The 12,341-nt window shown below is 39.3% G+C and overlaps 2 protein-coding genes across 4 annotated transcripts in view; one reads left to right on the plus strand and one right to left on the minus strand.

Moving 5' to 3' along the window:
* Nucleotides 1-12,341, plus strand: part of itfg2 (integrin alpha FG-GAP repeat containing 2) — a 166,140-nt gene that overhangs the window by 118,089 nt on the left and 35,710 nt on the right. The window lies entirely within an intron of this gene.
* nrip2 (nuclear receptor interacting protein 2) overlaps nucleotides 1-12,341 on the minus strand; it is a 36,451-nt gene that overhangs the window by 16,789 nt on the left and 7,321 nt on the right. Inside the window, exons 2-3 of the mRNA XM_069902739.1 lie at nucleotides 2,813-2,974; nucleotides 253-335 (exon numbers count right to left, since the gene is read on the minus strand). Coding sequence (XP_069758840.1) covers nucleotides 253-335; nucleotides 2,813-2,974 — 245 coding nt within the window. The remainder of the gene's footprint in view (nucleotides 1-252; nucleotides 336-2,812; nucleotides 2,975-12,341) is intronic.

The raw sequence follows: 12,341 nt of genomic DNA on the forward strand, positions 1-12,341 counted from the left end.
GTTGGATCAAAATGCTAGGGCACAAGCCTTATGTTCCAGAATCCATCATTTTTATTACTACAGTACAGTACATGCATTTTAATTAGAGGGCTATTTGGTGTAGTAATTGAATTGTCTTCCGCCAGCATGCAACTGAAACAGTTTTCCTTATAATTTAAACACCAGCTCACTCGACATGCCCAGGCTATCTTTGTCTCAGCATTTTTTTTCCAGCTTCACTTGCAGTGATTTGTCTGTTGAATGCCTTCTTACCCTATTCTGTTTAAGCAGCTGGTGGAGATTGTGTTCTGGTGGCAGCCTGTATTGATGGTGACTTTGATCTTTTGATCACGACACTGAGGAAACAGGGGAAAAATGGTCAGGAAGTGTGTTACATCCATCTATAAGAATCATTAAAAATGTGAATTTCAAGCACTAACAGTCCTGACTCAGAGTGAATCTTAAAGTGAAGTGCAATTAGAGCACACAGTCGATACAAGCTCCTGTTAAAAATATACAATTAGTGACTTAAAATCCTTGATTTGAGTATGTTAAAAAAAGGCAATGAAGACATTCTAGACAATTTCATTCATCAGCTTTCAGATAACGTAATCATTATCATTTGTTCTTCGTTGTGGTGCCTTCAAGAGTAAGCAGAAACATAGAACATTGAACAATACAACACAATACAGGCCCTTCAGCCCTCGATGTTATGCTGATCCATATATCTCTTCCTAAAAAAACGTACTAAACCCTCCCTACCCTATAACCCTCTATTTTTCTTTCATCCATGTGTCTGAATCTCTTAAATGCCCCCAATATTTCAGCTTCCACCACCATTCCTGGCAAGCTCACACCAAGACACAAGAGAAACTTGTCCGTGAACTACTCTTTGCAGACGATGCCGCTTTAGTTGCCAATTCACAGCCAGCTCTTCAGCGCTTGACGTCCTGTTTTGCGGAAACTGCCAAAATGTTTGGCCTGGAAGTCAGCCTGAAGAAAACGGAGGTCCTCCATCAGCCAGCTCCCCACCATGACTACCAGCCCCCCCACATCTCCATCGGGCACACAAAACTCAAAACGGTCAACCAGTTTACCTATCTCGGCTGCACCATTTCATCGGATCCAAGGATCGAGAAAGAGATAGACAACAGACTCTCCAAGGCAAATAGCGCCTTTGGAAGACTACACAAAAGAGTCTGGAAAAACAACCAACTGAAAAACCTCACAAAAATTAGCATATACAGAGCCGTTGTCATACCCACACTCCTGTTCGGCTCCGAATCATGGGTCCTCTACCGGCATCACCTACGGCTCCTAAAACGCTTCCACCAGCGTTGTCTCCGCTCCATCCTCAAAATTCATTGGAGCGACTTCATCCCTAACATCGAAGTACTCGAGATGGCAGAGGCCGACAGCATCGAGTCCACGTTGCTGAAGATCCAGCTGCGCTGGGTGGGTCACGTCTCCAGAATGGAGGACCATCGCCTTCCCAAGATCGTGTTATATGGCGAGCTCTCCACTGGCCACCGTGACAGAGGTGCACCAAAGAAGAGGTACAAGGACTGCCTAAAGAAATCTCTTGGTGCCTGCCACATTGACCACCGCCAGTGGGCTGATATCGCCTCAAACCGTGCATCTTGGCGCCTCACAGTTCGGCGGGCAGCAACCTCCTTTGAAGAAGACTGCAGAGCCCACCTCACTGACAAAAGACAAAGGAGGAAAAACCCAACACCCAACCCCAACCAACCAATTTTCCCCTGCAACCGCTGTAACCGTGTCTGCCTGTCCCGCATCGGACTTGTCAGCCACAATCGAGCCTGCAGCTGACGTGGACTTTTACCCCCTCCATAAATCTTCGTCCGCGAAGCCAAGCCAAAGAATTCCAGGCACCCACAACTCTCTGTGAAAAACCTATTCCCGATGTCGCCCCTAAACTTCCTTCCCTTAACTTTTTACATATGTACTCTGGTGTTTGCTGATTCTGCCCTAGGAAACAGATGCTGGCTGTCCACCCTATCTATTGCCTCTCATAATCTTGTAGACCTCGATCAAGACGCCTCTCATCCTTCTATGTTCCAAAGTGAAAAGTCCCTTTCCTAACCTTTCCTCATAAGACTTGTTTCCCAATCCAGGCATCAACCTGGTAAATCTCCTCTGCACCCTCTCCATAGCTTCCACATCCTTCCTATAATGAAGTGACCAGAACTGAACACAATACTCTTTAAGTGTGGTCTTGCCAAAGATTTATAGAGTTGTAACATGACCTCTCTACTCCTGAATTCAATCCCCCTATTAATGAATCCCATAAGACTTCTTAACTATCCTTTCAACCTGTGTGATGACCTTGAGGGATGTATGAATTTGAACCTCAAGTTCCCTCTGTTCATCCATTCTCTTAAGTAACCAACCATTAACCCTGTACTCAGCCTTTTGGTTTGTCCTTCCAAAATGCATCACCTCACACTTATCCGGATTGAAATCCATCTGCAATTTTTCTGCCCAACTGCATCCTCTTTGTAATCCCTTTGTAACCATTGACAACCTTTATCTCCATCCACAACTCCTCCAACCTTTGTGTCATACACAAACTTACTGACCTAAGTTTTACAGCTAAGTTTTCACTGATCCAATGACTCATGACTTTCTGGATGAGTCTCTCATGGGGGACCTCGTCAAATGCCTTGCTAAAATCCATGTAGACCAGATCTACTGCCCTACCCTCATCAATTTCTTTTACTTTCTGATGTATCTATTTCCTATAGTATCAGTAATTGCAAAGGTATAAGGTAAAGAAAATGATATTATCATATTATAACATAATCAAACATACCTTGCAGAAGACAGTGAGCAAAGATAGAGTATCCTTATTCACACTGGATTTCCTCTCTTCCGCAAATGGTGACTGAGTCATCGAGCCACTGTCCCTTGGATCCCCATGTAATTTTGTGATGTTGCTCTCAAGTAATCGTCTTTGAACAATGTTGTGAGGTTGCTGCATGGATGAAAGAAAAGTAACAAAACAATATGGCCATAAAAGACTATTGCTCAGTTGTGTCCATCACTGCTGTAGTAAACTCAAGATTATTGGTAGTATCACTCAATAGAAACATGTAGAATTTGGAAAGAGGGACAAGTATTTTGGTTCCTTTCCTTGTGTTAACAATCCATGCAAAAGTGAAGATGTCAGACACATCATAGAATCTTAGAACAAAAAAAGTCACTGAGCCCATTGTGTCCATATCAGCCATAAATGGATGTGTTTAATCCCACTTACCAGTTTTGACTACACCCTTGCAGGTTACAGTTCTTCATATGGTCATCCACGTAATTTTTGAAGCTATCGTGAGCAATGTTACCTCCATCATCCTCTTAGTGAATTCCATGCCTTAATTATTATTTGAAACTATTTATTTCTCCACTCACCTCAAATTCTCATCCAATTTAAATCTGAACACACTAGTTTTTATCCTCTTTGCCTTGCAAAACAGATAATCTCTGTTCAACTTTGTAGGTTTCTGAAAAATTTTATATACCTCATTTTAATCTTCGTCTCTTTTGTTCCAAAGATTAGAATGGCAGAGTACTCAGTTTCTCGTTATAACTACATTCCTGGCAACATCTTTGTAAACTTCCAATGTTCCCCTTCTAGAGCTAACATATCCTTCCATGTGTAATCAAAACATGTGTGACTTCACCCTGGCCACAATCTTTTCTTGCTGCTACCTTTAGGCAGAAGGTGTACAATCATGATCCAGCACCTCCGACAGTTATCAGCTTTTGAATGTCTCAACTATCCCAACCATAAATTTCCATTAAACCCCTCTTCGAGCACCTCTCTTTTCCTATCCCTCTGCCTCATTTCCTTCAGCCACTGTTCATCTCTTATCAGAGAACTACTTCCCTCATCACCTCATCTTTTTTTTCTCTTCTACCCTCTCACCTACATCCACACATGTCCTTTCTTACTGTGGTGTACTGAGGTAGGAGCAAGCAAGCACAAAACTCAAAAGACTGTACAGCAGGCTTTATTCCAGTAAAAGTTTGAACACCAGCTTAAGCCTTGGTGGCTCTCCGTGTGACTGGCTCAGGTTTATATTCAGGTCAGCTGATTGACAGCCAGCCAGGTGGAGTCAGTTCCTCAGGTGGTCTTCCTGCAGGTACAGAGATCGCCCCCTGCAGTAGGCTGGTGGTCGAATCACCACACTTACCCATTAGCTTATACTCCTATCCCTACCTTCCACCTCTCCTTTTATGCTCCCACCTTTCTATTAGTTGCCTACCTGTTTTATGCTTATATCTTGACAAAAGACCCAGGCCTGAAACATTGGTTACCCTTTACTTCCCATGAATGCTGCATGCATAGTGATGGATTTGAACCTGGGTCACTGATGTAACCATACCTGAAACATTCCCTGAAACATTAGTTACCCTTTACTTCCCATGAATGCTGCATGCATAGATAGTGATGGATTTGAACCTGGGTCACTGATGTAATCATACCACCCCTTTACCGAAGAATGTACTTTTGTATAAGACAGTAAACTCATCTCTTGTTATCACCTAATTAATATTTTATACAGATTTCCTTGCTCAGTTGTTTTATACATAATTGACTAGTTCATATTTTAAAAAATGGCGGCGCTGCTGTAATGGCAGTGTTGGTGCTGGTATGGACCTGCAGGGAGCAGAGACACAGCACTTCCTCACAGGATCCAACCACCCAGTCTGTCTCCAGGTCTCTGTTCTAGCAATTGAACCACTAGCAGAAATTATAAGGAGGGATCCAGACATAAAGGAATTCAAAGTTGGCCAGGAAGAGCATAAAATTAATTTATTTGCTGACAATGTGCTGTTATATTTATCAGACTCGGTTGAGTCTTTGGCCTGAAGTGCCAGTTGATGAAGTAGACAAAGACGATGTGGTCAAACAATAATCATGGCTTTTATTAGCAGAAACTCATGGTACAATAATGAAAGACAATAGGTGCATATACAGTTATATCCAAGGAGAGTGTCCTTCTTTGGCTTGGCTTCGCAGACGGAGATTTATGTAGGGGTATGTCCACGTGCCTGCCTGTCCGATGCGGGACAGGCAGGCATGGTTGCAGCGGTTGCAAGGGAAAATTGGTTAGTTGGGGTTAGGTGTTGGGTTTTTCCTCCTTTGTCTTCTGTCAGTGAGGTGGGCTCTGTGGTCTTCAAAGGAGGTTGATGCCCGCCGATATGTGAGGTGCCAAGATGCACGGTTGGAGGCGATATCAGCAGTGGTCAATGTGGCAGGCAACAAGAGATTTCTTTAAGCAGTCCTTGTACCTCTTCTTTGGTGCACCTCTGTCTCGGTGGCCAGTGGAGAGATTGCCATAGAACATGATCTTGGGAAGGCAATGGTCCTCCATTCTGGAGACGTGACCCACCCAACGCAGTTGGGTCTTCAGCAGCATGGATTCGATGCTTGCGGACTCTGCCAGCTCGAGTACTTTGATGTTGGTGATGAAGTCATTCCAATGAATGTTGAGGATGGAGCGGAGACAGCGCTGATGGAAGCGTTCTAGGAGCTGTAGGTGATGCCGGTAGAGGACCCATGTTTCAGAGCCGAACAGGAGCGTGGGTATGACAACGGCTCTGTACACGCTGATCTTTGTGTGTTTCTTCAGGTGGTTGTTTTTCCAGACTCTTTTGTGTAGTCTTCCAAAGGCGCTATTTGCCTTGGCGAGTCTGTTGTCTATCTCTTTCTCGATCCTTGGATCCGATGAAATGGTGCAGACGAGGTAGGTAAACTGGTTGACCGTTTTGAGTTTTGTGTGCCCGATGGAGATGTGGAGGGGCTGGTGGTCATGGTGGGGAGCTGGCTGATGGAGGACCTCAGTTTTCTTCAGGCTGACTTCCAGGCCAAACATTTTGGCAGTTTCCGCAAAACAGGACGTCATGTGCTGGAGAGCTGGCTCTGAATGGGCAACTAAAGCGGCATCGTCTGCAAAGAGTAGTTCACAGACAAGTTGCTCTTGTGTCTTGTGTCTTGGTGTGAGCTCTCCAAGGAGAGTGTCCTTAACGGTAGAGATAATGCACAGCCAATGTTAGTACAGCAAGGCTCACCAGAGGGGAGACAGGCAGCTTGGCACACATTCACCACATGGCCCAACTACAGACCACATTGGAAAAGTATGAGAGAGTCTCAGATTATAAAATAAATTTAGAAAAAAGTGAAATTATGCCACTAACAAATTTTGATTATGAAAGATATCAAAAAGGCAGATAGTTTAAATAGAAATAGGAATTAATTAAATATCTAAGAATAATGGTACATAATAACCTACAAAATTTGTACAGGGTTAACTATATCCCCTTGTTTGGGAAGATAGAGGACGATTTACAAAGATGGAAGAACCTGCCTAATAATTTAGTTGGGAGGGTCAGTTGTGTGAAAATCAAAGTGATGCCGAGACTGCAATACCTCTTTTAATTGTTACCTATTTCTTTACCTCTGAATTTTTTTAAAGATACTTAATGGTCATATAGGACAATTTTTTTGGAATAATAATGTGCCTAGGATCTCCATGGAGAAACTGATGTGGGAATATAAAATGGGAGGATAAAATGGGAGGATTAAGATTAATATTATTTAGCAGCCCAGTCGAGGTTCTTCTCATCCTCTTTTTAAGAAGAGAGCTGTCCCTCATAGATCCAAATAGGATTACATACAATGAGGGAGGGGGCAGTGAAGGATTTTATTTACAAATGGAATGTCAAATTAATAACAAAAAAATGATGACCCTATTTTAAAACATATGATTAAAATTTGGCATGAAATTAATGAATATATTTGCAGAAAAAAAGTGGGGATATCACCAAAAGCACCATTGTGCCAGAATGAATTGTTGCCCATAAACTTGGGTAATAGAATTCTAAATATTTGGTATGAGAAAGGAATTAGGCATATTGAAGATTGTTACAAGGAAGGACTACTTTTGTCGATTGAACAACTAAAACAAAAATATGATTGGTCAAATGGAACTTTCCACTGCTTTCTTCAGTTAAGGTCATTCTTGTGAGAGAAGTTGGGTCCCACCCTCGTGTAATGAAATGGAGGGGATGCTTTGACTGGAAAATACATCTAAATTTTTAACCAGCATGTATCTTGTTCTCCATCAAAAGACCTAAGCTGGGCTTGCAAAGGTCAGAGAGAGGTGGGAGTTGGATCTAGGTATCAATACCAGAGGAATGTTGGTCTGATTGATGGCTGGATAGCATGACATCAACAATAAATGCGAGATATGGATTGGTTCCATATAATTTCTTACATCAATTTTATCTCATGCCACAAAAACTACACAAATCAAAATCTGAAATATCTGAACTGTCCTTTAGGTGTGGCATCAAAATTGGAACCTTCTTACATTCTACATGATCATGTGTGAAGGTTCCATGCTGAAGTCTAAATAGTTTAGAAATCTGAAAATTAGTAAGAACACAGACAGGAGATAAATATAGTAACTTAATCCATTGGATAAAGCAAACCCCGAATTTAAATTTTTCTAAAGACTTAAATAAATAATTCCATTCTACCCACTCAAATGCCTTCTCCGCATCCAGAGATATCACACATTCCAAAATCTCCTTAGAAGAAGAGTATATAATACTTAATAAACAATGTGCATTGAAATGAAAGTACTGATTTTCAATAACTCCAGTCTGATCATCTGATATAATAAGTGGTAAAATATTTTCAAGTCTACGAGCCCAAAATTTAGATAGAATTTTAGTGTCAACATTGAGTAAAGAAATTGGCCTATAAGAAGAGCATTCAGGTGGATTTTTATTCTTTTTATGAATTAGCGAAATAGAAACCTCTTTAAAAAAAAAACTGTGGCAACTTGCCAAGTTTAAAAGAAACAGAAAGAACAGAACATAAATAAGGTGTAAGTAATGCGGAAAAAACCTAATAAAATTCTCCAGGAAATCCATCAGGACCTGGTGACTTCCCAGAGTGTAGGGAACATACAGCCTCAACAATTTCTTCATGGGAAATAGGTTGATCCAATTGCTTTTGCTTAGCAGCAGATTATACAGGAATATTCAACTTGTATAAAAATATTCATTACAATATTATCCTTAGGAGAATCGGAACAGCGCAGTTCAGAATAAAATTCCTTAGAAGTATCATTTATTTCTAAATAATCAATTGTCATATCACCATTAGCTTTGCAAACTTCTTTAATTTGATGTTTAGCTGATAAAGCTTTTAATTGATTATCCAATAGTTTACCTGTTTTATCTCCATGGATATAAAATTGACATTATGCTTTTAAAAGTTGACTTTAAATTGGATATGTTAAAATAAGGTCATATTTAGCTTCAATTTCAATCTACCATTTATATACAGCAGGATTTGGAGCCAGAGCATACCTTGGATCTAAATGTTTCAGTTGTGATTAGCTGTCCATTTTCTCTTGATTAGCCTTTTTCCTAATGGTTGTCCCCTAATAAAAGCATCCTATACAATAATACTAGAAGTCTCTTCCATAGTATTTTTTTTTCAAAAGAGAGTAATTTGTTCCTCCAAGAATTTTTAAAATTCCTTGTCAGATAGTAAAGTTGAAGTGAAATGCCAATGTCTGTCTATTTGAGGGAAACCAGGAAAATTTAAAGATAGTAATACAGGGGCATGATCAGAAATAATTATATTTTTGTATTCACAAGAACAAGTTAATGGGATCATTTGACTGCCAGTAAAAAAAATCAATCTGTGAATATGTATGATGAATATAAGAAAAAAAAAGATATTTCCTGTCTACTGGATGAAAAAAGTCAGACATCACTAATACCACATCTTTTCATAAAAAAGATTGGATGAATAATGCCAATTTGTTCAAGGTGACTAGTTTAGGAGAAGTACGATCAAAAACCAGGTTTAACCACCAATTAGAGTTTCCCCCTCCTCCATCACTAATGAATAAAGACTTAAATCATGTGACTTTTAGTTGGCAAGGGGAGCCATTGCACCTATTAAATTTATCCTCTTCTTCTGGATAAATAGCTGACAATTTGGATTTAGAAAAATGAATCCTGTGCAGCTCCTTAAACTGAATAAATCCCAACTAAATGCAGGAGGTGGTAAAGGATATTCAATCAAGAGCCTCTTCCCACAGTTTCTCCTCAACTACCATTTCCAATTCATGCTCCCATTCTGTTTTTGTTTTTGAAAGTGAATGTCTTTTGATTGACATAATAGAGCTTTAAAGTTTTGAAATTATCCTTCTCACTCCTGGATTAACTGGTACTAGATCTTCTCAGGGTTGTTTGGAAGGTAACAGAGGGAAATTTGAGAAAGACTTTGAAATAAAATGGACGCTCTAAAAAAAAATTACCTATGAAGAATTTAAATTCCTGTTCAGAAATTTATAATTTAAACCAATTAATATTTCCCCATTCTTTTCTTAATTTTAAATTTCACATCTGCACCCATTTGCCAGGATTTTTGCATTGTAAAACTTGGTGTTTTCCAAAACCTCCCTTTTTTTGCCTATCTTTTTCCCCTACATGAATAGGCATCTGGAACTGGGAACTCTCTTTTCAATAAAAAGAGATTTGCTTTGGTCTCAGCCCTCACTATATCCTCCCCAAACCTTTCCCATTGTTCTGCATTCAATTAGCTGCTTCCAGTTTAGTTTTAGTAAATCGTAACCAAGACTTGCTATTGTACTTCAATATAGAACAGTGATACAAGATCATCTTTATCCTTTTCTATAATTGTGTTATATCTAACTGGAAAAAAATTATCATTCCTTTCAGTATACTCTTCCCCCTACCACCTATTCCACATGCAAAGGTTGGCTTCTAAATCTAAAGGACTGCCTCCTCTCTTGTTGACTGGCTATGCACTTATAAAATCATTCAAGAGTTTTGCTCCTTATATATGTTTTAAACTCTTAGCTTTTTCAATAATGTTAATGAAGTTGATATTCCCTATATCAGTAAAACATTTAATCGGCACACTTGGACTTGCAGACTGGCAGATTTTAGAATCTTGGGAACTATTCCAATTAATATGATCATTACATATTTTTATGTGTGTTATCTAGCACAGTAGGATATTAAATTTTCCAGAAGACCATGTGACTCACCTGGGTCTATGAGTCAATGCCAAATTATCTGAATTTCCAAACAATTGGATGGAATTTACTGTTCAGCCTTGCTACTTTTACACCTAAAGCCATCTGGAATACAGTCACACTGTGAATGATTTGAATATTTGAGATTTATAATATAAACATGCTAAATAAATTTGTATTAAATAAACCTGCTGAAAAAAGTAGAGAAAAAATGTTGTACATTAAACATCTGCTATCATCACCAACAGTAATTTATAGCCTCTATTTTAAGATCATTTATTTAAATTTTTTAATTTATGATACACATGCAAATAATTCTTAGGCCATAATGCTATGTTGAATTTATTTTTTTTAATTTAAATTTAAAACTTTAAAATTTAGACATAGAGCAGAGTAAGAGGCTTTTCGGCCCATGAGATCATGTCGCCCAATTAACCCCCAACCCCCAGTACCTTTTTTAACAGTGGGAGGGAATTGGAACCCCCAGGGAAAACCCACGCAGACATTGCGAGAACGTACCAACTCCTTACAAACAGCACGGGATTTGAACCCCAGTTCTGATCGCTGGTGCTTAACAGCATTGTGCTATCCACAAAATTAGAATGATGTTGTGATTACAAAGATAGGAGAAAGAAAGATCCCAAATTTTTTATTCTTTATTCTGTTCTCCTGTTCGATCTTCTGGTTTTTTTCCCCCACAAAGGTTACACATTTTGGTTGTTTGTTGGCTTATCATAATGAAATTTGCATGATTAGCTCTTTAGACGAGACAATGAAATAATTTTGTCTTGTATTGGATAGGACCCCAAATGAGAAAATGCATTTGGTTTGATGAATTCCAGATTTACAAAAGCCAGTAATAATCCAGATACATTTCCCTATTAAATCCCTGAACTGGCTTGTTTGTGACAAAAAAAATTGTTGATCGTGATAAATAATCAAAGTATTTCAATGAATAGCAAATTTTATTTTGCATTTTAGCAGTACAGGACAATAAAAAGCTCTTCTGGGCATGAAATATGTGCAGCCCAATTACACATAATTAATCTACAAAACCTGTACTTTGTGGAGGGTGGGAGGAAATCAGAGCAATTGGAAAAAACCCATGCAGATCATGGGAAGAATCTACATACTTTTTACAGACAGCACCAGATTCAAACCCATGCTGTAATAGCCTTGGTCTTGCCATGAACATTATAACCAAGTTGAAGGCTTTGCTTCTTTTGTTCACGCAGTGTATCATTTAAACATTGTCCTGAGAGAAACCACAACTTAATCACAGCAACTTTTTCTTCAATGTCAGCCTCAGACACTTATGTACTGCCAGATTTCTCTCCAAATCCACATTGTCCTGGAAAAAGAAAATCTATTCCTTTTGTGCAATCCTATATGATTTTGCTCGTCCCTGTTGCTGTGTTGATTCTGGAAAAATGAAGAGGTGCAGCCTCTGCTTCTAGCTTGGAAATCAAATTCAGGACACAATGTCTTTATAACAATCAACTGTAGAGACATTCTGGACTTCGATATTCTTGCTTGCTCTGTTACAAAATCAATTGTTTTAAAGACATGATAGAGGAATTAGGGGATATGGGGAGAAGTCAGGTAGGTGGAGTTAGGTCATAAATTAGATCAGCCATGATCGTATTGAATGGCGGAGCAGGCTCAATGGGCCATTTTTGGCCTACTCTTGTTCCTACTTCCTATGTTCCTAAGTGCCATCAGCTTCACATGCAACTACTGGCTTTGGGGGCCAATTTCTTCAATGTGGTCATTCTCTTCCTGTTTTACTGATCTTGGTGACAGATGCTGGCCCTTCACAGTAAACCAGTAAGAAAATGATTAACAACATTTACTTTTAAGTTTCTGTCATCTCCAAGCTTTTTACAGTCAGTAATCAAACTGTCATTCCGCTTTCCTCATATTTATATTAGCCTTCAGTACTGGCTGGGAATGATCTATTCTGAACATCACATATTCACTCCAGCTGTCACTGAAATACCAGTCTATGATCCGAATGCATTGCACTCCAGGCATTGTTCACATGGAGAGAACATTCTCTGTTTCTAATGGCCTAAGCTAATGTGGGAACCAACTTCAAACTCAAGCTCAGGATGCACCAAGCAGCATAAATTATCACAGGTTCAACCCAAGACATTTGTGTCATGTGGCAGTTCAGACCATTAGTCATTGAGAGAATAACATCTATATTAAATTTCTAGGGAATAAAAGGCCATGAAAGAAAAAAAAATCATG

Source organism: Narcine bancroftii, chromosome 11 (assembly GCF_036971445.1).
Source record: "Narcine bancroftii isolate sNarBan1 chromosome 11, sNarBan1.hap1, whole genome shotgun sequence".
NCBI lineage: Eukaryota > Metazoa > Chordata > Chondrichthyes > Torpediniformes > Narcinidae > Narcine > Narcine bancroftii.